General features: G+C 34.7%; 1 protein-coding gene across 7 annotated transcripts in view; it reads right to left on the bottom strand.

The window, feature by feature from the left end:
• The window catches only part of LOC100119221 (multiple ankyrin repeats single KH domain), a 490,846-nt gene that overhangs the window by 226,943 nt on the left and 241,269 nt on the right, over window positions 1-22,634 (bottom strand). For all 7 annotated transcript variants that reach the window (XM_031930209.2, XM_031930213.2, XM_031930215.2 and 4 more), the window contains one exon: window positions 8,477-8,842. In XM_031930209.2, the coding sequence (XP_031786069.1) occupies window positions 8,477-8,842 (366 nt within the window). The remainder of the gene's footprint in view (window positions 1-8,476; window positions 8,843-22,634) is intronic.

The raw sequence follows: 22,634 nt of genomic DNA, 5'->3' as shown, positions 1-22,634 counted from the left end.
ACAAGTTTTGCCTTAATTGGTTGGATAGATTTTTGCCTTAATTGTTTGGAGAAAACCAAGAACTGCCTTAATTGACAAAAAAATGGGTGGTCCTATTTAAAAAAATTAACCTTCAAATCATCAGGAGGGTCATGGTCAAGGTCAAAACCAAGGTCTCCATCAAATAGCTGGATAATTATTATGAATATTACGTTTTAAATGTTGTTCTCTACGAGTTCTGATTTTCGAGTTATCGTATCAAACCTGCATTTGTCCTTGTCCAAACCTTCCATGGTCAAATTTTAATATATTTTAGACCATATTTGAACGTAAAATTTTCCGCTCTTTTCATTTCCGGGGTCGAAAATAGGATGTCCTATTTAAAAAAATCGATTTGACCTTCAAATGACCTTGAAGGACTTGGTCAAGGTCAAATTTAAGGTTCCCATCGGATAGCTGGGAAAAAATCCTAACAACCATGTGTTTTTATTTTTTTTTACCTTTGTTAGTTCGGATGTTATCATGCCGTTCCGGAACTTTTCAGACACCCTGTATACATTATACACGGAATAAAATATGCGATAAAGAAATCATATAGTACATATATGTCCAAAGCCAATGCATACATTAGCGCACTTTTTACGTATATTTACTATTTGATTTCTTTATAGCATATTTTTACGCGAAATTACAACATTTTCTTTAAGATGCCGTGCAAATGATTCTTGTCAGTAACGGCTTTCGTATTCGTGTAGAATTAAAAAATATTAATTATTTTGTATAATTAATTTTTTTAGAGATCAAAGTAAATTTTAAGAATATTCGTACTAATAATTTTTTTGACATTGGTTGTATATTCAAAAAAATTATAAAATTAATTTTAACAATGAGTACTTGAGTAATAACGATACCAATAACGATAGTTAACATCAAAACCTTTAGTTTTTTGGAAAAGTCGACAGGACCCCAGGAACCATAAGATAACAAACATAAGACCCCAGGAACAATATAAGAGCTAAACAAAGTTGTATATCATAGAAGTCTTCGTGCACCCATTCACAGATTTGATACTTGGATTTTTTAGCCAATTTCAAACGGCAATATCTTCGGTTCTAGAGGGGCTAGAGAGTCATCCAAAAAATTAAATTGAAGGTTTTGAAGTCTACTTTAACAATATATTATTCTACTAACTTAATTTAGATCCAAGTATGGTTAGAAATGCAAAAACGTTAAAAAAAAACTAGGTATTATTGGTATTTTTGTAGGTTTTGAAAGCTATATATGGCTCAAATTTTATTTTCCATGCTCTAAAAAATTACTGATCCTACTTAATACATTATGGAGACATATGGAATGATTATTGTACACATATAATACTTTTAGAGGGATGAAAAAAAATGTTTACAATGAAAAAATACGTATAAATGCAGAAAAAAAGTTTTTTGAAGATGAGCAAGGTATAAACTCTTATTTGGGGAGATTTCTCATTTGATTTCGTAGTTTTTAGTGACAACCAATAGATCAAAGGATTGGGAGCCGAGCTAGCAGCAATTTAGGAAATAAGGGACACCCTAATATACAGGGTGGGTCATTTTAATCAAACCAGTCTAATAACTCCTAAATTAAGCTATGTACAGAAAAATTGTTCAGATGAAAGTTGTCCAGGATCATGGGGGGCATCTTTTTGTGCAATTAGTTTTGACCTTGAACTCACATTTCAAGGTCATTTGAAGGTCAAATTTTTTTTTTTAAATAGGAACCCCTATTTTTAATAGCAGATTCGGAAAGAACAGGAAATTTTACGTCCGAAACGGTATTTCAAAATTTTTTTCATGACCTTCACAAGGTCATTTCAAGGTCAAATGTTAAGAAATACTGTAATTGCTATTTAATCGCATTTTCTGATAGAATAATCGTAGTTAATGTACTTTTATGATGAATATTCAAACCCAATGTGACAATGACCATGAAAATATTTACCTTGAAAACAAAATAATTCCCTAATTTCAGCGCTACCCAGGAACAACGACGTGGACGTATTAGGATTATGTTCCCTTTGGGGTGCTTTTTTAACGTGAGTCCCCTTGCCTCTCACTAGGATGCTTGTTTAACATTCGTTAACAAATTTTTAGTGGTCAAAAGTAAATTTTGAAGTAAACATGACAATTTTAAATATCTGAGTTCTTAATGGGAGTGGGAAATGGAACGTTAAAAATCAATGTTGTCAATTCATTCACGGTCGAAGCAGAGTCAAGTAAAAGTTTAACGTTTCAAAAGCGTAAAAAATGGTTAAACGATAAAGGTAGGATGTTAAAAAATACATTATTTAAGATAAAATATTAAACAGCATTTTGCTTTTGTAATATTAAAAAAAATTTTAATAATTGTATTTGCCAAAGTGCATCACTTCTAGTTTAGATGTTTTTTTTTTAAGTTGAATTTCTTTAATCTAATATGAATTGTAACGATTGTTCTCACGCTGTCTTCAATTTAAATCACAATGTCTTAACGTAAGAAAATAAGAAGTTACAAATTTGATTTAAAAATTATACAGTTTGAAAATTCCTCCTTTTTTTGTTGTCACTTTCTTATTTTGGTTTAGTTTCAATTTCAATAAAGAGTGAATGTAAATAAAATAGTTTTTCTTATTATAAACAAAATTTTCAACATGGGCGATTATCAATCCAATGAAATTGTTGATATGATAATTATCTTAGGCGAAACCCAAAACAATGCCAGAGCCGCGGTGCGACTCTACGCTGAACGCTTTCCTCTAAGAAGGCGTCCTACTCACGACACATTACTCAGATTACTTCGAAGAGCTCGTGATGGACATCTTCGTCGTCAACGCAGACACCACGAATACAACGAAAATGATCCTAATGTTATAGCCGCCTTAGCAGCTGTTCATCTCAATCCACAAATTAGTAGTCGACAAATTGAAAGAGAAATCGGTATACCACGAAGAACAGCATTGAGAATTCTCAATAATCTCCACTATCACGATTACCACATAAGATTAGTTGATGAGCTGAGGCCACGCCATTTTCTAATGCGTATTAACTTTTGCCAGTGGGCTTTAGGAGTTTTGCAAAATGATCCAGATTTTTTCAGATTTGTTATGTTTTCTGACGAGGCTATATTTCACAGTGATGGTCAATTAAATAGGCACAATAGTCACTACTGGTCACCTGTAAATCCCCACTGGTACAGGGCTATTGACCATCAAAACCGATGGAGTTTAATGGTGTGGTGTGGGATCATTAATGGTTACCTGATTGGGCCATATTTTTTCGGTCAAAATGTTAACCAGAATAGCTATTTGGCATTGCTCAGAGATCAACCGCCAGAGCTTTTAGAGGATGATGACTTTCGGAAGTTTCGGACGTAAAATTTCCTGTTCTTTCCGAATCTGTTATCAAAAACAGGGGTTCCTATTTAAAAAAAAAATTTGACATACAATGACCTTGAAATTTGAGTTCAAGGTCAAAACTAATTGCACAAAAAGTTGTCCCCCTTGATCCTGAACAACTTTCATCTGAACAATTTTTCTGTTCATGGCTTCATTTAGGAGTTATTAGACTGGTTTGATTAAAATGGCCCACCCTGTATATGCGTGTGTGTGTATATATACACACACATACACACACACATATCTGTCAAATCGAAAATCAAAAATTTTTTCTCTTTCAACCCACGGTAAATATGTTCCAGACACAGTTCAATGCACCTGAATTTTTTTTGATTTTTAAATTACTTTTTACCAAAATGGTAGAAAGCCAAAGATGTCAATTCAGCACAAATTAATTGATTCATAGCTTTTTAGGGAAGCATTTTTCACACACACACACACATAGATATATACACACCTATATTATATAGTTGTTTTGAGCTAAGGTGCGATTTAGCCCCCTTGCCCCCCTCTCGCCCCCCAGCTCCTCCTCAGCCGCACTCAGCCCCCCTCAGCCCCCCTCAAAATATCAATAAAACGTTTCAAAAAATGCTATTTTTTACTTATAAAGCCCCCCTCTCCCCCCTCATTGTCCCACCATCTGCCCCCCCCCCTCAGCACCTCCCAGTTACTTTATTTAACATTTCCAGTAAAAAATATTATTTACTATGTTAAAAGTTCTATTTTTTCCACGCCACCCATGAGGTAAATATAATAGCGCGTTTTTTCTCTGACAACTAAAATTTTAATGTTTTAAAAATAGGAATAAATATAGTCTCATATTAATTTTAATAAGCAATGTAATTTATTCGTGAATTTTTAATACTTTATTTATACTTTATGAAATAAATATGAAATTTTTTAAAGTGTTAAAAAAGATCACTAAAATTTTTTGAAAATGAAAAAACTTAATAATTTAATATTGGAAAACAATTTCATTATAAACTGATGCTTTTAATAAATTTCAATAGGTATGTATGTATATAATTCTTGAATTTCTAATAATTTTATCATACATTATTGATATAATTATGAGTGTATTAAACTAATTTTAAATGAATTTGAAAACTACTGTTATATCAGTTCTTATACTATAACTTTTTGGAGTTTACTTACATAAATTTCGTTATTATTTTTGAGGACAAATATTTTTAAATTTATCAGAAATTATAAACATTATTAATTAAAGTTTTGTTTTTAATATAAAAATAATTGTCTTTTAAAATAATAACAAAATATATTTGTTCGTTGTTTTTGTTCATTCATTGTCCGTTTCATATCCTGCAAAGGAAACAGTTGTTAATTTAAGTAATTTTGATTGTTATTTTTAATTAAAAAATATCATACTTCAATCAAAAATATTTCAGATCCCAATATTAAATCTTCTAATTCCATTTTTGTGCCCGGAGAAAGCGCGGCGAGCTTCACTCGCCGTGTATTTTGTATACGCAAGTGACTTAGCTGCATTGCACGGAGTCGTCATTGCACCGACGGCTAACGTCCGTGGGCGACTCCAGCGTCATCGAGGGATAGCTGTGGCGTAGTATTTTAACAGATAGAGAAACTGCTCGGTGACTCTGCGGCATCTTCGTGGCCGCCGTGTACAAGGCCAGTTGCCTCGTTACAAACTGGCGCCTTAACGTTGCAGGTAACAAGCAAGAGCGTCCGAGTAGTTGGGCATCAAAATAAATTCGTGTAGCGAGAAGGAAGAATTATCTCGTCTTGCGAAAGAACGAAATTTAACCCTAGCGCAAATGACTGAAGCAGAAAGGATGGCGGCTCTGCCATTCGTATTTACAGGCATAGCCGCAGAATAATGCAAGAACAACAAAGATGAGTAAAAAACCTGGTAAGAATTCTATACAGCGGCGACAAGATGGTACGGCACGAACAGGTGATTCCAACAACGGACGCAGAGAGAAGATACCAAGGCGCGCACGAGCCCGTGCACGATTTTGTGACATGCTTGGGAGGCATGATGAAGGAAATAAAGCCAAGACCGAGCCTGAAAAAACAACTAGACCTCTTACATAAAAATTCGATGCCAGAACTGCAAAGGTTGACCCCTTGTATGAACTGCCACGACTGGGACAGTTCCCAAAAAAGCCGAAACCGTACTGACATGCGGGCAAGAGTACTGCGCGCTACCACCAGTGGAGCAAACTCTACTACTAGCATCGCTTGCGTACGTCTTACCGACAGAACGCAAACAGCCTGGCGCCGCAGCTGCAAAGTGGTATAGACAATTACCGGAAAATTACGCAACGTTGGCCAAGCCTTTAAGTCAGCAGACAAAAAAAATATCAGCCGTTAGTTTGGGACGACGAAGAGGGGGACGACGATGAGTCATGATCACCGGAAAGTGCTTGAGAGGTGAAGACGATGAGTAACCCACCAGAAGCGTGCGAACTCGAGTCTGAGCTCAAGCCAACGGACGTAGTGGCGGGAGGGAAGCGCGAGCGCAAGCAACGGCCCGGTAAACGGCCCGCGCGGGCGACCTCAAAAACTTGTAACGGCAAATGCGCCATCGATGAATTAGCAGGTTGGAAAGCGTAAACCCGGCCCATCTAAGGGCTCGACTAAAGCAAATCGGCCGAAACAGCTAAAGCCGACGGCGTTATCATCCCGAAAGACGTGAGCAAGGTGCCGCAACGGGCAATTATTGACATCTTTATAATATATCACATTGACACGGGCTCGCCACAAAGAAGAATGCGCGCGGATAAAGGAGCAGTAGCGCGCCGAGTATCTCCGGAAGAAGAGGGAGAAAGAGCCGAGATCCTACATCTGCGGCCACCCGGCCCTCGCATCGATGCTCGGAGCAAGCCACACGCAAGAAGATCTTGGCAGAGATCCTACGGGACCGCAAGAAGAACTAGGGGAAAAAAGAAGATGTAGGAGAAATGATTGCTGAAGGGAATAAAGAGTACCTCGTTTCCCCTATATCCTGTGAGTTCTTAATTGACTACCTGATATCCCATTTTACTGCGTCCAAGCATTTCATTCTTTCGCATGATCGCGCGACAGCGCACAGTGTACCAAAATCTGATTTTTATGGCCAAAATTCGCTCGACCAGCTAAAGCGCAATCATCCTTAATGAAAAAAATTGCAAAATACTTCTACGATAATTTCCGTTCATGTAGAACTACTTATATTTAATAACGCGTTACATACCCTATAAGAAAAATAGAAAAAGTTACAGCATTGATTTGATAATCTATAAGGTGTTTAAGACCCCTTCAAGTTTCTAAAATACCTATTAAGTGATGGTGATTTATAAAATAAGGATCTACAATTTATATTTTATCAGTTTAGTGTTCAGAGATCCAAAATCAGCAGTATATATATTTTTTTCTTCTTTTTTTTTTGTTCTTACAGTTTTAGAGATTTTAGTACATTTCGATTATAGAACAATTCGATTATTACATTATTCAGTCTTATGTGATTTCCTATTTTTCTTTTAGGTTATGTACTCTTTTATTAAATATAAGCAGTTCTACATGGACGGAAATCATCGTACAAGTATTTTGCAATTTTTTTATTAAGAATGATTGCAATTTGGCTTGTCAAGCGAGTTTTGGACACAAAAATCTGATTTTGGTACACTGTGTGGCGATACAGAGTTCTTTTAAAATATTTATGTACTCATATAATTTTTAATAAAAGTCATAAAAGTATTAAATATTTACGAATAGAATACATAATTCGAGCATATTCAAATTTCTATGTGATAATTAATCTAAATTTTAAATTTCAAATCAAGTTAAATAAAACATAACATTATTGTTTATTGACCAAAAAGAGTTATATCAACAGGTACAGACAGAATTTCATTGCTGATATGGTTTAATTGAAAAAATTAATTATTTAAATTACAGCAAAGTTTTAAGTTGTTAAAGCCTTTCTTCAATCTGACATATTTCTATTATTGTTGTTTACGTTTCTTTAGTTGATATAATATACTTAAATTTTAGAAATATCATGCAATATGTGCCTATATTTAACACTTTTTCTGTTATGCCAAGAAACTCGAGCTAGCTTTGCCGATTCTCGTGTACTTATGGACTATTTATTGGATATTCTATTGTGACGATATTTTGTATACTTATATAGGCCAATGTCTAAATTATAATTTTAAATTTTCAAGGATTAAGAGACATTATTAATGAACGTTAAACCTAATTGTGCGGGTCACGCTAAAATTATTATGAGATGTCTCTCTTTTTATGTTTTGGTACTCTGGTAAGTACCCATTAAAATGACCGATCTGCAATGTAATGCTCACATTTGCTTAGTAGTGGATACGGTTAAAATTGGCCTAGTGTTGGCTGACGCTTGTTGATGCAAGTGCTGGTCAGAATAGATTGCTAGTATGCATACAAATGCAAGTCTTCGAAGAGCTGACATTAGCAGCTGGCGCAAGGCGCATTGAGACATGAGTGTCGCGCTCGAGTGATTTGACGGTAAAAAGTAGATTCATAATTGATCTTCTTATTGTTTATAAATTGTAAAATATTGTAGAAAAAACCCATAGGAAAAATCATATAATATAAATTTTTAATAAGATATTCAGGATTTTTGATACAGAGAATATGTTGAAAACTTAATGCTCTACAATACAGCCGCGATATTTTAATGAATAAACCTTTCTATAAAATTTGGCATGATATGGGATTACCCTAAGTGATGGACCATATGTTGCCCACATCCCGTGGTACATGAAAGTCTCTCTTTAAGTAATAGAAGCAGCCACCTGTTAAAACAAAATGCTGAATCTTCTTATACATACAAAAAACTCAAAAGAGAGATAGGCTTTAATTCTGTCAAATAAAATATTTGGAATGAAAGTTGTTTGCATTGTATTACTGTGTTGGTATGTTTATGATTGGACCTATGCATAAATTAACACGCATTCTTGCACTGATTCTGCATATTGGTGTTAATGAGTAGAGCGATCAGGGGGTACCTTTCAAGCAGGTTTAATAAAATAGTTATGATTAAGAAGCAAATCACAGTAATTCTTATAGATTTCTAAAAAAACTAACCTGTATGGCCATTCATTGCCGCCAACATTAGTGGAGAAATTCCTAATTTAGATCCTGTTCTCGAATTAATTTCAGCGCCATGACTCAATAAAAGTTTTATTATATTAACGTATCCTCCGCTGGCGGCCAGACTAAGTGGAGTATAATCAGAAACATTTCTATGTTCTTTATTTGCCCCTCGGTTTAACAAAAGCTCCACAACTTCGTATCTTCCACCACTACATGCTAGTGAAAGAGGTGTGTCCTTTGTTCGTTCAGATTGTGCTTCGATATCAGCACCATGGTTAAAAAGAATTTCCACAACTTTTTGATGACCAGCCGTTGCTGCTAGTATTAAAGGAGTAAATCCTTTTTTGTCACGGTGTTCTGTAAAGTAATTAATTACAAATATAATATATGTATAAATACACGAGACGACCATATATACACAAGCACACGCCATACGCTTTCACATACACTGTAACGAACACCACGGAGATCGGGTCGAGTGGGCTCTTAGTAAACATCACGCAGCGATAGACACGTACATGGAGCGAACAAGACGAGGCAGGGAGAGGGAGAACAGGAGAATCGCTCAGACACGGCACACGCACTGTGAGAGAAAGTAGCTTATCGCGCGCCGCGAAAAAAGCTGACTTGGCCTGCAACGTGCATTAACACACGTATCAACCGAAGATCAGTACTGACACGAAGTGAGAGCGACAAAGCGACCCAGGGACTAATGTAGCGAAATATTAACCTCGGCTGTCAATCACAGTTACCCAAGGTAAAGACGCCTCTCCTAGCCCTGGTATACCGAGCGACCGGCAAGTTTTTCAAGCAACAAGGTTAAGGTGAACGATCGTAAGTGCGCAAGTGTTTCTGCAGGTAATAGCGACGTTTTGGGCCACCGAATCATCCCCTGGTACATTAGTGAGCACCGCGGCGCGAATTCAGGTTCGTGTAAGCTTTGTATATTGATTTAAGGAAGTTTAAATAAATAATCAGTAAACCCAAATGTTTTGTGTTGGCTTCGGTTTAATTTGCATTCTCTGTATTTGTGCACTAGTGTACTTTGTTTACGGGTCATGTAACATTCGAGGCGTACCTGGCTGCATCAGGGGATAACGCTGGCGAGCTTGCACCAGTGATAAATACTAATGAAAAAACCCCGTTACAACACATATGGGGAATTCTACGGAAAAAATACTTAAAGTCGTAAAAAACTAGCCATTGTTCAATGATACGTACCCGATGCATGAGGGCACACACAATAAATGCGTATAAGTAGGATGAAAGAAAGGGAAAAGAGCTTTAGTTTAAAAAATATATATAAACCGTCACGGAACGCCTAGCAGATGTAAAACATAGAAATTGAAGATTACTAAAAAATATATAATTGCCCTAGTAGAAAATCACCCATTTAAAATGGCCGTAACGGCAAAAACTGACTAAGTAAAATGTGAAAAAACTGGACATTTAAAATTAGGAAATCGGAATTAAAGAAATCGAAATCGGAAATAAAAGTAGCGATATCTTGCGCATTTTTTATGGCTGAGAATTATATTTCATGAAAATATCAATAAATCAATTAATTTTTCGGATATAAAATACAAAATTATTAATATTTAGGCGTAAGCTGAATAATTAGAATAATTTAAACATATGGCGAATCTCGTAGGACTTGTGTGGAACAACGTAGCTCAGTCGGCTAAGGCGCACGGCCGTACTTATTTGGCCTCGTGCAGAGTGTGGGTTCAAGTCTTCGGTCAGACAGAATTTTTTCTGATGCAAAAAATTATTCTATACTTTCTTTTAAACTAAAAACTCGACTTCAAGCCTGCTAGATACCATCTTCCAATCATAACCTCAAACTGTGAAAAACACGCGTAACCCAGCTGTGTTACTCGAGCAACTATAATGGGCAGTTTGTACTTAAGAACAAGGTAAGCAGATTGAATCCAAGAACTGCCCATTAAGTTGGAGAAAAAGCGTTACATTCTGCCTAAGAAATGAAAAAGAAAACTGCCTAGTTCTTAGATTCCATTCCAAGAACTAGCCATTAAATGGGTTACTGATTCTATCAGGGTAGGCTCATGAGAAAAGGTGCAATAAAAATTTACACGAGTATTGAACACAGTTATAATAAAAGAAAAAAATATTTAGATTCAAATTGTTAAAACGGTGTTGTTATTTACATGAAAATAGACAGAAAAGAACAACGTCACAAATAGAGTTTTACAATTGAGTATTATCACTTATTGCAAAAGAAATAAGACAAGCAGCCTTCTCGTGAACCCCATCGCAGGCGCTATATTACGGTTATAGAGGCAAAAAATTGGTTTTCTTTCTCATTAGCGTAATTCTGCCTATATATATATATATATATATATATATATATATATATATATATATATATATATATATATATATTACACACACACACACATATATATATATATATATACATATATATATACAGGGTGAGTCATTTTAATCTTAGGATTTTTCCCTGGCTATCTGATGATGACCTTGACAATGTCATTGAGCGTGACCTTCAAGGTCATTTGAAGGTCAAGTAGATTTTTACAAATAGAAACCCCTACTTGCGGCACCATAAATGGAAAGAGCGGGAAATTTTACGTTTGAATATGACCTTGCCTTGACCTTGAATTCAATGGTCAAGGTCATTGGTCATGCCGATAACAGTACAACTGGTTAGCTGAACTCGAATGCATTCAAGGAGAAAATGTTACCCACAAAAGTTTTCATTTTTCTCCCCGGCTGACGAATGGTCATCTTGACCCTGTCGTTAAACAGGATCTTCAAGGGCATTTCAAGGTCAAGTTGATTTTTTGAAATGGAAACCCCTACTTTTAGCCCCATAAATGAAAAGAGAGTGACATGCGTTCAAAAATGAAAAAATTTTCAATATTTCCAGAAATTTTCAATATTTTCTAAAATTTTCGTAATTTTTTCAGTTTTCAAAAATTTTCAAAGTCATTCCATTATTTTGTATTAGTGTCAATTTTCAAAATTCTTGATGTAGTTAAGTCATTCCATTATTTTGTATTAGTGTCAATTTTTGAGAGGGAACTACTCTTAACAGTTATGTAGATAGCAAATTAGTGCAGAAAAGCTTAATCGTGTTTTTTACTTCTTGTAAATCGATAATTATTATTGAAAAAAATCTGTTTCCCTGTTTACTGGTCTGTAATTAATTATTTTGATTTTGATCATGGCTGATTATGTTCCCAAAGAAATCGTTGATATGATCATGATTTTGGGAGAAAGTCGAAATAATTATGCAGCAGCTGCCAGACTTTATGCTGAACGCTATCCCAATAGGAGACACCCAAGTAATGTTACTATTCAAACCTTAACTCAGAGAGCTCGAAATGGAGCTTTTGTTCGTCAACGCCGTCATCATGAATACGACGAAAACGATCCTCGTGTTATTACCATTCTAGCGATTATTCATCTTGATCCTCACATTAGTACTCGACAAATAGAAAAAGAAATAGGTATACCTCAATCAACAGCATCCCGAATATTGAGAGCGAGAAGATATCATCCTTATCACATAACATTAACACAACAGTTAACTCCAAATGATATGATTTTGCGAGTACGTTTTTGTCGATGGGCAATACGAATGATTCAACAAGATCAAGACTTTTTCAGGCACGTTCTTTTTTCAGATGAATCAACATTCAGAAACATTGGAGAATTGAATAGACATAATTGCCATTATTGGTCAGATGAAAATCCTCATTGGTTCAGGCCCATAGACAATCAACACCGATGGAGTGTTATGGTCTGGTATGGAATCATCAATGGCTATTTGATTGGTCCTTATTTCTTTGAAGAGAACGTGAATGGGGTAAACTTTTTGAGATTACTTCGAGACATTTTACCTGAATTACTAGAAAATGTAGACCTAGCCACAAGGCTAAGAATGTGGATCCAATTAGATGGAGCACCACCACATTATGCACGCATTGTTCGTGATTATTTAAACACCCGCTACAATGGCAGGTGGATTGGGCGAGTTGGCCCAGTTGCCTGGCCCCCTCGTTCACCTGATTTAACCCCTCCCGATTTTTACTTGTAAACTGGGGATATCTTAAGAATGTTGTTTATGCTCAACGGCCAACAACGCGAGATAATATGATCGAACGCATTCGTACAGCTTGTGCAGCAATCCCTCGAGATGTTCTACTTAGAACCATAAGACAATTCAGAGCTCGACTTGATCTTTGCATCCAACAAAACGGCGGTAATTTCGAACAATTAATCAATGGTTAACTCCAGTTAACATTCCATAAAAATACCAAAAAAATAACAAAAAGGGAAAAAACAAAAAAAAAACAAATAAAAAAAAAAATACAAAAAAAATAAAACAAAAAACAAAAAATGGGATGCTAAATCCTTTTGACAACCTCCTCGATGGTGCATCCTGGGTTCAGCTTAAAAAACTCGAGCAGATCGAAAAACTTGAGCAGGTCGAAAAATCCAAGTAGCTCGAAAAACTCAAATATCTCGAAAAACTCGGGAAATTCGAAGAGTTTGATGATTTTTTTTTTAATTTTTAGGATCATATATATAAACTCTCAACTATCTCTTACGCGAAATGCGAGCTAAATCATTTTTATTCACATTTCCCCCCGTATGGATAATACGAGCATTCTCCAGTATGGCTAACGCGAGATCCTTAAAAATTCGGAAAATATTTACTTTTATAAAAAGAGATTCTCAAATGTTCGTCAATAATTTAGTTGGGAAAGGATTTGAATGATCCAACGAACTAAACGTCGATTATATTTATTTCTCTACATTTCAGACGTCTTAGCATCCCTTTTCAAGAGATTGAAAGATTTATGAGGCATATGCATATGCGTTATCAAGATAGATTAAATAGTATCTGACGAGAGCATTAGATTTTATGAAGAAAGTATTAGTTGCGAGGGCACAATGGCTGCATCACGATTACAGAGGGCTGTTTTAGTAACAAATCCATATGATTTTTATTTTATTTTTTTTTATTTTATTAAACCAAGATGATAGCTTGCATAGTATACATTAACAGTACGCATACTATCAAGCCTTGTAGAGGTAAACTAAGTTACCTGTGCATAAGCTTGGTATGTAACAAAAAAAACTTAAAACTAGTATTTAAAACTAAAAGATAATTTCCTTATCAAATCCTTACAACAACACTATTCACATTTTCTTTTCTTAAACTTTAACAAATTTAAAACTATTTGAAAAACTAAGTTTTGGTTTTAATCCAAAACTTAAGTTTACTTTTTGCCGCAGTTTTGCTTACATCTAATTCCTTTAGCTCATTTGGTAGTGAATTATAAGTTATAATGGCATTATTATAACTGTTTTTATCACTTACTTGTTTTTTGCTCTTTGGCACAATTAAGTTTTTTTTCCTAGTAACACTTGTAGACATTTGGAACTGAGTTTTGAGGTCATTATAATGGATTTTAAGGAATTCAAAATTAAAAAGTTTCTCTAGGTTTAATGGACTATCTTGTATACTAAAAGTATTTTTATTTATAATTTTAAGAATTTTTCTCTGTAAACTTTGCAATAAATTACGGTTATTTCTATAGGCACCACCCCAGGCTACTATTCCATAGCTGATTATGCTATGGAAAAATGCATAGTATATCATTCTTAAAGTTTCTGTTGACGTAGTGTGTGATAATTTGTGAAAAATATAGACTAGATACTTTGTTTTTTTTAGTATCCATTGGATGTGTTTATCCCATTTTAGATTGAAGTCTATGACAATTCCCAAGTATTTGTAATTCTCAACTCTAGCTATCTTTTTATTCTGAATTTTTACATCAATATAAGGTGGCAACCTTCTCGAATTCTCCCGAAAATAATGAGCGAGCGTAAATATTATTTAGTTGTAAGTGCGTTTTAGTTGTAAGTACAATTTAGATATAAGTATGCGTATTCCTTGACACTGCTCGGGAATAAAGAGTGTATGTTTAGTCAATATGTATGTTTATATAATTTCAGTAAAATAAATAATCACAGTTCACTTTAAATTCTATTCTTTTTATTTAACCTTTACCGTTATTAAATTACAATAAAAATTAGAATACTGAGTAAATTTACTTATTATTATGAATGAAAAAATGATGTTACATCAGTTTTATTCATCTAACTATTATGAGTTTTGTCAAATCCGAGCCATTTAACATATGCCTAATTTCCACGTCTTTTAAGAACTTTTTTCACAAGATATACGTCTGGATGTTTAGCTTTCAGTAATTCTTGCTCTAGAATCTCTATCCTTGAACTTTGGTTTCTTCATTGGAGTACGTTTGCTCACAAATCTTTTCAACACTTCAGTTTGTCTAGCAGCCGTCACATCTTCAGGCTTCATACCGATAGTTCGATGTTTGCTATTATTGTAAGTTGTCAACAAATCAGGCAATATATAAATATTTGTAGATCCCTCATAAGCTGAATTTTTTTCCACATAGCTGTTTTCAAGGTGCGGTTAAAGTGTTTACATATTGATGCTTTCACGCTGCTATACGTCGAGTATAGATTCATCTTGTACTTTTTCATGAGATTTTGAAAATTACTGTTGTAGAATGCTTTGACCATGCCAGTGTATAAATTTGCAGGTAATCGACCTTGACTTAGTACTGACTTCATCGCCGCAGCAACTTCTTTGACGGTTTTGCTTTTGACTGGGACAGCCCATGCATACTTTAAAAATATATCGATGATTGTGAGTAAGTATTTGTAGCCTTTCGTTCCCTTGGAGTAAGGTATCATTTCCATCAAATCAGCCTGTTAAGTTTCATCGAATCCACGTATGTTGAACTTACGCCGTGGGTAGTTACGTCTATCAGGTTTATGAAGTTCTTCGACTACTGTTTAATTCTGCATTTTTTTCGATGTTGGCACTTTGACGGCTAATAAAGCATTGCCTTCAGAAATTTCTTTGAGGGCTACTTTTATATCATTTAGATCTGCTTGAATATCCATAATTTTAGTATCGATTTCATCTTTGTGCGCTTCTACAACAAAATCTAAATTAATTAGATCATTTGTAAATCGTAATCAAGCGGCTGTCAGTCTTTGAACTTCTCTTCGCAGTATACGATGACAAGGATCCAAGTTGACAGCTTAGTTCAACTGATGGGATGCTACTACATTACACAGTCTCTTATTATCCTAATCATACTGCCCTTTTTGTATAATTTTGAATTCAAAGCCCGGAGGACCACGACTTCCCAAGCTCTTTTTTTTTAATTTCGTCCAAACACGCCGACACGCATGTTGATTATGATGTTGTGAGTTTGCGAACATTTCAATATATATAACCCCCTTCGCGAAGCTCTTCTATAATTGAGTGGATTTTATCTATATGCCAGCTGATTGTTCGGCTATAAGTAAACGTAAGCGATCAACTAGCTCGTTTGGATCGTCCAAGTACAAATAGTCCATTCGTGTTTTTTTTTCTAGCGATTTTGTACCGAGGCAATGACCCACCTGTTTTATTCTTATTTAATAATAACTTATCTGTCTTATTGCTTTTTCCCATGAAAAGAGGAGCGATAACGTGGAAGTATTTCTTACTTATGCAGTCTAATGCTTTCGCAAGGCTGATGCTTCTTTTTATGAGCACTCATTGCTTCAAAAATTTTTCGATAATTTTCCAAACCATTATTGCTCGTTAGTGTTTAGTTAGGATCCTTATAAAAAAGCAACTCTATTAAATCTTGAGTTTTCGGGTATTCAGCACCTTTTACTACAATGTTCTTAGCATCAAAATTTATGCTTGAATCTCCAATCATACGAGTTTTATTTTCTTGACGTACACCATATACTTTGTCTATATAATCAGGATTTATCTGATCGAGTACGGGTGAATATCCATTGTGTAATTCGTGTGCAACTATGTCATCGTCACTCCTAGCTATTTAAAACACTACTTCAGTTGTTTTAGCTCGTACCGTAGAATTAGCCCAAGTAAGATCATCGTTGTCAAGTAAGATCATCGTTGATCATCGTTGTCAAAATGTCATTATTTTTTTAATTTAATGACTTTGCAGTTAGATTCTCTTGTTTTATATTATCACGTTTTAAATTGTCCAAATTCAAAGTGACTGCGATTTTTTCTTTTCAGATTCAATGAGTTTTTGTAGAGGATCAACGATTGGCTTAAACGTTTCTCCTAAGATTTCTCAAAACTCTACTCTCCAATTTTAAATAAATTGTATTAACGCTTAACTTCATTTCGCGCTTTTATCAGCTGGTGGAGAATATTCTTCTTTCGTTGAATGTCCAACATGTTATCGCTTTCACATTCTATGATATACTAAAATTATAAAAGGCTAGGTGCGCGTTATATTTATAGCAAACTGATCAAACCCTTTTTGATATCTACCACCGGTGATTGGACTATCTTTATTAATCATTAAAAATCCATGATTCTTTTCTCTGACCAACATTTTGCACATAAATCTTTGAACTTTGCCAAAGTCATATCGGAATTGTCATGATCGTCGTACAAGTGTTTTAGATTCACATCATCCTGTCGAAATACTACTAGCAAATTTACATTATCTCTCACAAGATGTTTTAGCACTTGAGCGTAAGATTGACATAGATAGACAGAGTCTACATTCTTGTATCTACCCATACAAAAAAAGGCTCTAACGTTGTTTTGCTTTTCACATGCTATGTCGTCGAATATCATTATCGAATTAGGAAGCGCTTTGTCTGGTGAGAAAACTTCTTCATGCTCGCTGAAGGGGACATACTTAATACCTTCAAAAGGTTCCAAAAGTTGTTTTGAAAATTTGTGCTTAGGTTGATTGAGAGACTTAGAATACACGTATACATATTCAAATTTTAAACCATTCAGATACGTTATGAGAGCAAGCAAACTGTTTGTTTTATCACAATTTGACGGGCCGCAAAATCCAGCTTGTATGCACTCAGGAAATAGCTCGCCATGTCTTTTTTTTTTCCTTGTGCGCTCTACGACCACACCGAAGTTCGGCACAGGAAGTTTGATGGATTGTCCCTTCAAAGCCATTTTAACATGCAGTATGGATGCTAGATTTAAGACTAGTTGCTTAGCTATAAATAAATAGCTAATATACTCTTGAGATCAGTCTGTGATGAACCTTCGAAGGATAATGATCATGTATACAGAGAACAGCACCAACAAAAAGTTCGTCAAGGACGTGGATTACTGAACAAAATCATCAACAAGCTACTAGTAGAACTTTACTTACTAGGATATCAATGCTGTGATCAGGGTACTAAATTATTAGAACGTTTAGCGCGTGGTGATGCTGGAATCAATCCACTTGACGCAACTTGTAAAGAGCACAATATCGCATACCGAGAAAATCTTGAAAACGACGAAGCTTGAACAGTAGTCGATAAAATTTTAGCAGATAAGACTTATGAACGCGTTAGATCGAAAGACGCAGGTGTTAGTTAGAAAATAGCTGCTTTTATAGTATCAAAAGCCATGAAATTAAAATAAAAATCAAAACAATGGGTATGCAGAAGAAAAAAAGGACAACCAAGAGGAAGTCCAAGTCGAAAAAAAATCAACTGCAAAGTTGACCAACAGGCGGCAAGCATAAAACAGCGATCCCGCGCGTTCTGAAAGTTTCATCAAAAGTAGGCGGCTTCCTAGCATTTATTGTACCTATTTTTACTGGTTTAAGTGCAGCCGGCGCTGTTGCTAGAGAAGCTGCGGGAATCCCGGAAGCAGTTAACAATGCCAAATGCTGATCAGCAACAGCTGGAAGAATCTCGAAGACATAATAAAACTGTGGAGGATGTAGCTCTTAGTAAGAGTCTCTATTTAGAACCCTATAAAACAAGAATATGTCTTTATCTGAAATCCTCTAAGGGAAAAGGTTTGAAAAAAAAACTCTATTGAAGTAAGATTGCCACAAAGACCTCTCACTGACGTGACCTAGTAAAGTATGCTAAAATACTAAAGCAAAAGCAAATCCTAAACGTTCTTAGAACATAAATCATTCAAGTTACCAAAAAAAATTTCAAATGCATCAAATTTTAATTAGTATTTTGCAGTAAAAGAACTTAAAAAATGTCCGTCCGTTTGTACGGATTTTTTTTGCATTTATTCCACAAAACTTGATGTATTTTATAAACAAAAAACTATTTGATGGTATAGACAGATACATATGATAAAGATATTCATTCCTACTAAAACATTTTCAAGATTTAGTCCAGGTAGATCAGTAGATGTAAAAACAATTTAAAAAAAATACACGTAATTAATGTTTTTTTATAGTTTTGACACACACACACACACACACACACACACACACACATATATATATATATATATATATATATATATATATATATATATATATATATATATATATATATATATATATATATATATATATATATATATATATATATATATATATATATATATATATTGTTGTGACCGAGCCTGAACGTTGCGCGATTCGAACACCAAGAATCGCGCATAGCGACCTTAGCAACGAGATCAACGACGTCGCGGATGTTATTGTTTATGTTCAGTCTGGTTCTGTCAGCTGTTGAGAACAGTTGTGTTTACGTTCGAATAAAGAGTCCGAGTTCAAGAGTGATTTTCTATAAATAACGTGTTGTTATTTTTATTACCCGAACCTGATCATAACAATATATATATATATATATATATATATATATATATATATATATATAAATTATGCATTCATAATGTTATATCGTCAATAATCAAAAATCAGATTGATAAATAACACAGTTTACACGACGGTTCGGGTTTAGGTGAGCACATGGCTTGAGCGCTGTGCTCCGTCGATAACTTTTTACCGACGGTGCGTCAAAATCACACAAAAATTCACCAGCGTTAGCCAGCCGTCGCACATTTTTTACTGTTGTAACGGTTGCCAGTGCAATTAACGCACGTTGAGCACGTTACGACATCTCTCCGGGACAGAATCAACATTCTGTATAATACTTCTGTTGTTATAGCTACTAAAGGCGCAGCATGTGAGAGAGTAAGAGAGACAGAGAGAGAATAAGCATCGAGAGAGATTTAAATTCAGCAACGTACAATGTTGCCACCTGCTCGCACACTGCTGTCAAGAGTTGACAACAGTGTGTCAGAGGGCATAGGTAAATCTGTGCTCGCGCATGCGAGCCATTCCGAGTCTGTCTTCGCTCCGCTCCGTTTCGCGAATAGACACTCTGCGATTGCGATTATTGTGTGCGAGGGTATTGAGGTCAACCGAACCGAGGACAATCCGTCCGAGACCATCTTCGCGTGGGTTAGAACGGCCGTGCCGGCCACGTACATCTGTAAGTACTAGTTCTTATCAACTCTCGCTTACTCGAGCGACTTTAAGCCTCCTCTCTCTCTCACCTCGACTACATGCTGGTAGCTGGCATGCGCCCGTCTGGCGCGCTTGTGTAAGCCAAGCACCAATAAACAGTTAATCTAAGTTTTACAATAATCCGCGAGTGTCATTGACTTTTCCTCCTTTTGAATCCACGTCCTGAGTACTACTGTCACCGCCGCGTGTTCATACGTCTTTACGTCCGTGCGCGGATAGATTATAGTCGGTAGAATTTAGTGTCTTCTGCACAGCCGACGGAATCGGTGAATAGTAACATAAACAACAAACAATTTAAAATAATAATGACGGCCGAGCTACTGTCATACTGTATCCGCTGGCAAATCATAATAGCCGAAAGTACGCGGACCAGTCAGGAGAGATGGTACTTTTTTTACCAGGGTAGATATGCTGTTTTTTTTTAAACCATCTATTTGAGAATATGAAATTACGAATGCTATGCATATCCTAAGATGTAATCAGTAGGTTTGGTTTAATGGTTTAATGCTGCAATTAAATATTTGTGCAAATATAATCCATTTTTTAAGTGATTTGAATGCGAATATGAGATTACGATTTATGTATTCACGCATATCACAAAATGTTATCTGCAGATTCGATTTACATAAAATGGATGCTGCAAATAATTATTTGTGCAGATATAATCGTTTTTTTAAAGTTATGTGTTTGTGAACATATAATGACAAATGTTGTATGTATTCATGCATATCACAAGATGAAATCTGCAGTTTTGGTCGAGATCAAAGGGATGCTGCAAATAGTTATTTGTGTAGGTATAATCTTTTTTTAATTCTATGTGTTTGTGAATATGAAATGACACACATTCATATCACAAGATGAAATCTGCAATTTTGGTCAAGATAAAAGAATGCTGCGAATAATTTTTTGTACAAGTATGCACTTTTTTGTAAAGCTACGTGAATATAAAATAACAAAAATCGTTATGCAATCATTTTCACATAACAGTTTCTATCTAAAGATTTTAGACAGTTTTCAACAGTTACGTTAATTAGATTCTATTATGTTATTAAAGGCGTGTTTTTAAAAAGTTAAGAAAAATGTGTGATAAATCCGAAAATAGCTGTTTTGATTGAGAAAAAACTGTTGTCTTCACTTATTAATAGTTATTGTCTGTTATATTTATTTTTATATTTATTTTCATAATCGTAATATTTTATACCTGAAAAAATAAATCCAACTGAAGAATCTAGCAAACTAAATAAAACTGAAGACAACAAAAGAGTACTATTGTTTGTGTCTCAGTTCCAACGTTTTTCTGCTATTATCTGCAGTTCATAACTTTTTTCTTCAGTTGTTTTCATTTTCTTTTTCACTAGGGATTTAAGATATCTGTATTATCTTATATAAAAGTAAATAACGTATTAAGTATTACATTTTAGTACAGAATATAAATGTTATGATTGTTATAATCCTACAATTTACATTATATTATAAATGTAAATAAAAAAAAAGTTTAATTAACATTATTTTGTTGTTAGATTTTGTTAATATAATTAATATTGTCATCAAATAATTACAAAGAGTTTGAAAACATTTTTTAATATTCAAAATTTATTTCGATTTTATTCTATAATTTTAAAACCGGTCCTGTGTACTAGTAGCTATAACTACTTTTATAGTATGTTGGCTGTATTGAACATATTCATTTATACTCGCAGGAATTAATTCTCGTGGAACGTTTTTGAAATTACGCTTTCGATTCGTTAGAATTTATCAATCTGGCAATCTGATTGAAGCATGTTAAAAACGTTCCACAAAAATTAACTACCATCGAGTGTATATCTAATATTTAACAGTATATTTAATCTCTAAACAAAATTAACTTTCATAAAAGTAAAAGGTTAGGCGAGTTTGATATATTTCGCAACGAAATGACAGATAAAAAAGAACTGAGATCAATCAGCTAAAGTCAAGTTTATTATATTTAATCATAATGAAGCAACTAAAATTTTTTTGTTCAATAAAGGGCTTACTTAACTTAAAGTTAAGTTATATAATGATCAATTAGAAACAACTCTCAAGATACTTGCTACGTAACTTGCCATGACCGTTTCATTTTGTTTATTGGTGAAAAACTAAAATTTTTTTTCATGTATTAGAACGTCATAAAAACACTATAAGAACAATAAAACAGTCATGGCAAGTTACGTTGTAAATATCTTGAGAGTTATTCCTAATTGATCATTATATAACTTAACTTTAAGTTAAGTAAGCCCTTTATTGACAAAAAAAATTTGACAAAAAAAAAAGAGCGAAGCGAGCTTTTTTTTGTTGCTAGTATTGTGTATTAATAATTTCTATATTACTGAATACTCATATAGATCTAACTAACATGCATTAGTTTAGACTTATAAGAGTTAACTGTCTATAATATAAAAATTTCATAATTATAAATATACATCTTTTCCTTTAATTATCTGTGGATTAAGCCTACTGGGGATACCAGATCTTTGTTGACAATTCCTACACTGAAAAAAGTCTCGGCCACCTGCGGCACGAGCCCGTGCTCTTACTCCACGAAACGACGTATAGTTCCGTGCCATTGATTTTCGGACTCCAGCGGCCTGAAAATCGTACTACAACAAAGCAGATGCGCGGCGGACGCGCATTGAATGCGCAGAAGGTTAAAAGTGAGGTTGTCTAGCCACGCCTCGTCCCTTCTTTATACCGACTTCTTACGCGCAACGTTGTGCGTGTCTACGCGCGCTCTGTTTTGCTCTTCGAAGAGT

The sequence above is a fragment of the Nasonia vitripennis genome (genome assembly GCF_009193385.2).
Source record: "Nasonia vitripennis strain AsymCx chromosome 4 unlocalized genomic scaffold, Nvit_psr_1.1 chr4_random0010, whole genome shotgun sequence".
Taxonomy (NCBI): Eukaryota; Metazoa; Arthropoda; class Insecta; order Hymenoptera; family Pteromalidae; genus Nasonia; species Nasonia vitripennis.
Note: the sequence above shows the minus strand (reverse complement) of the source record. Positions and strands in the feature narration are given on the sequence as shown.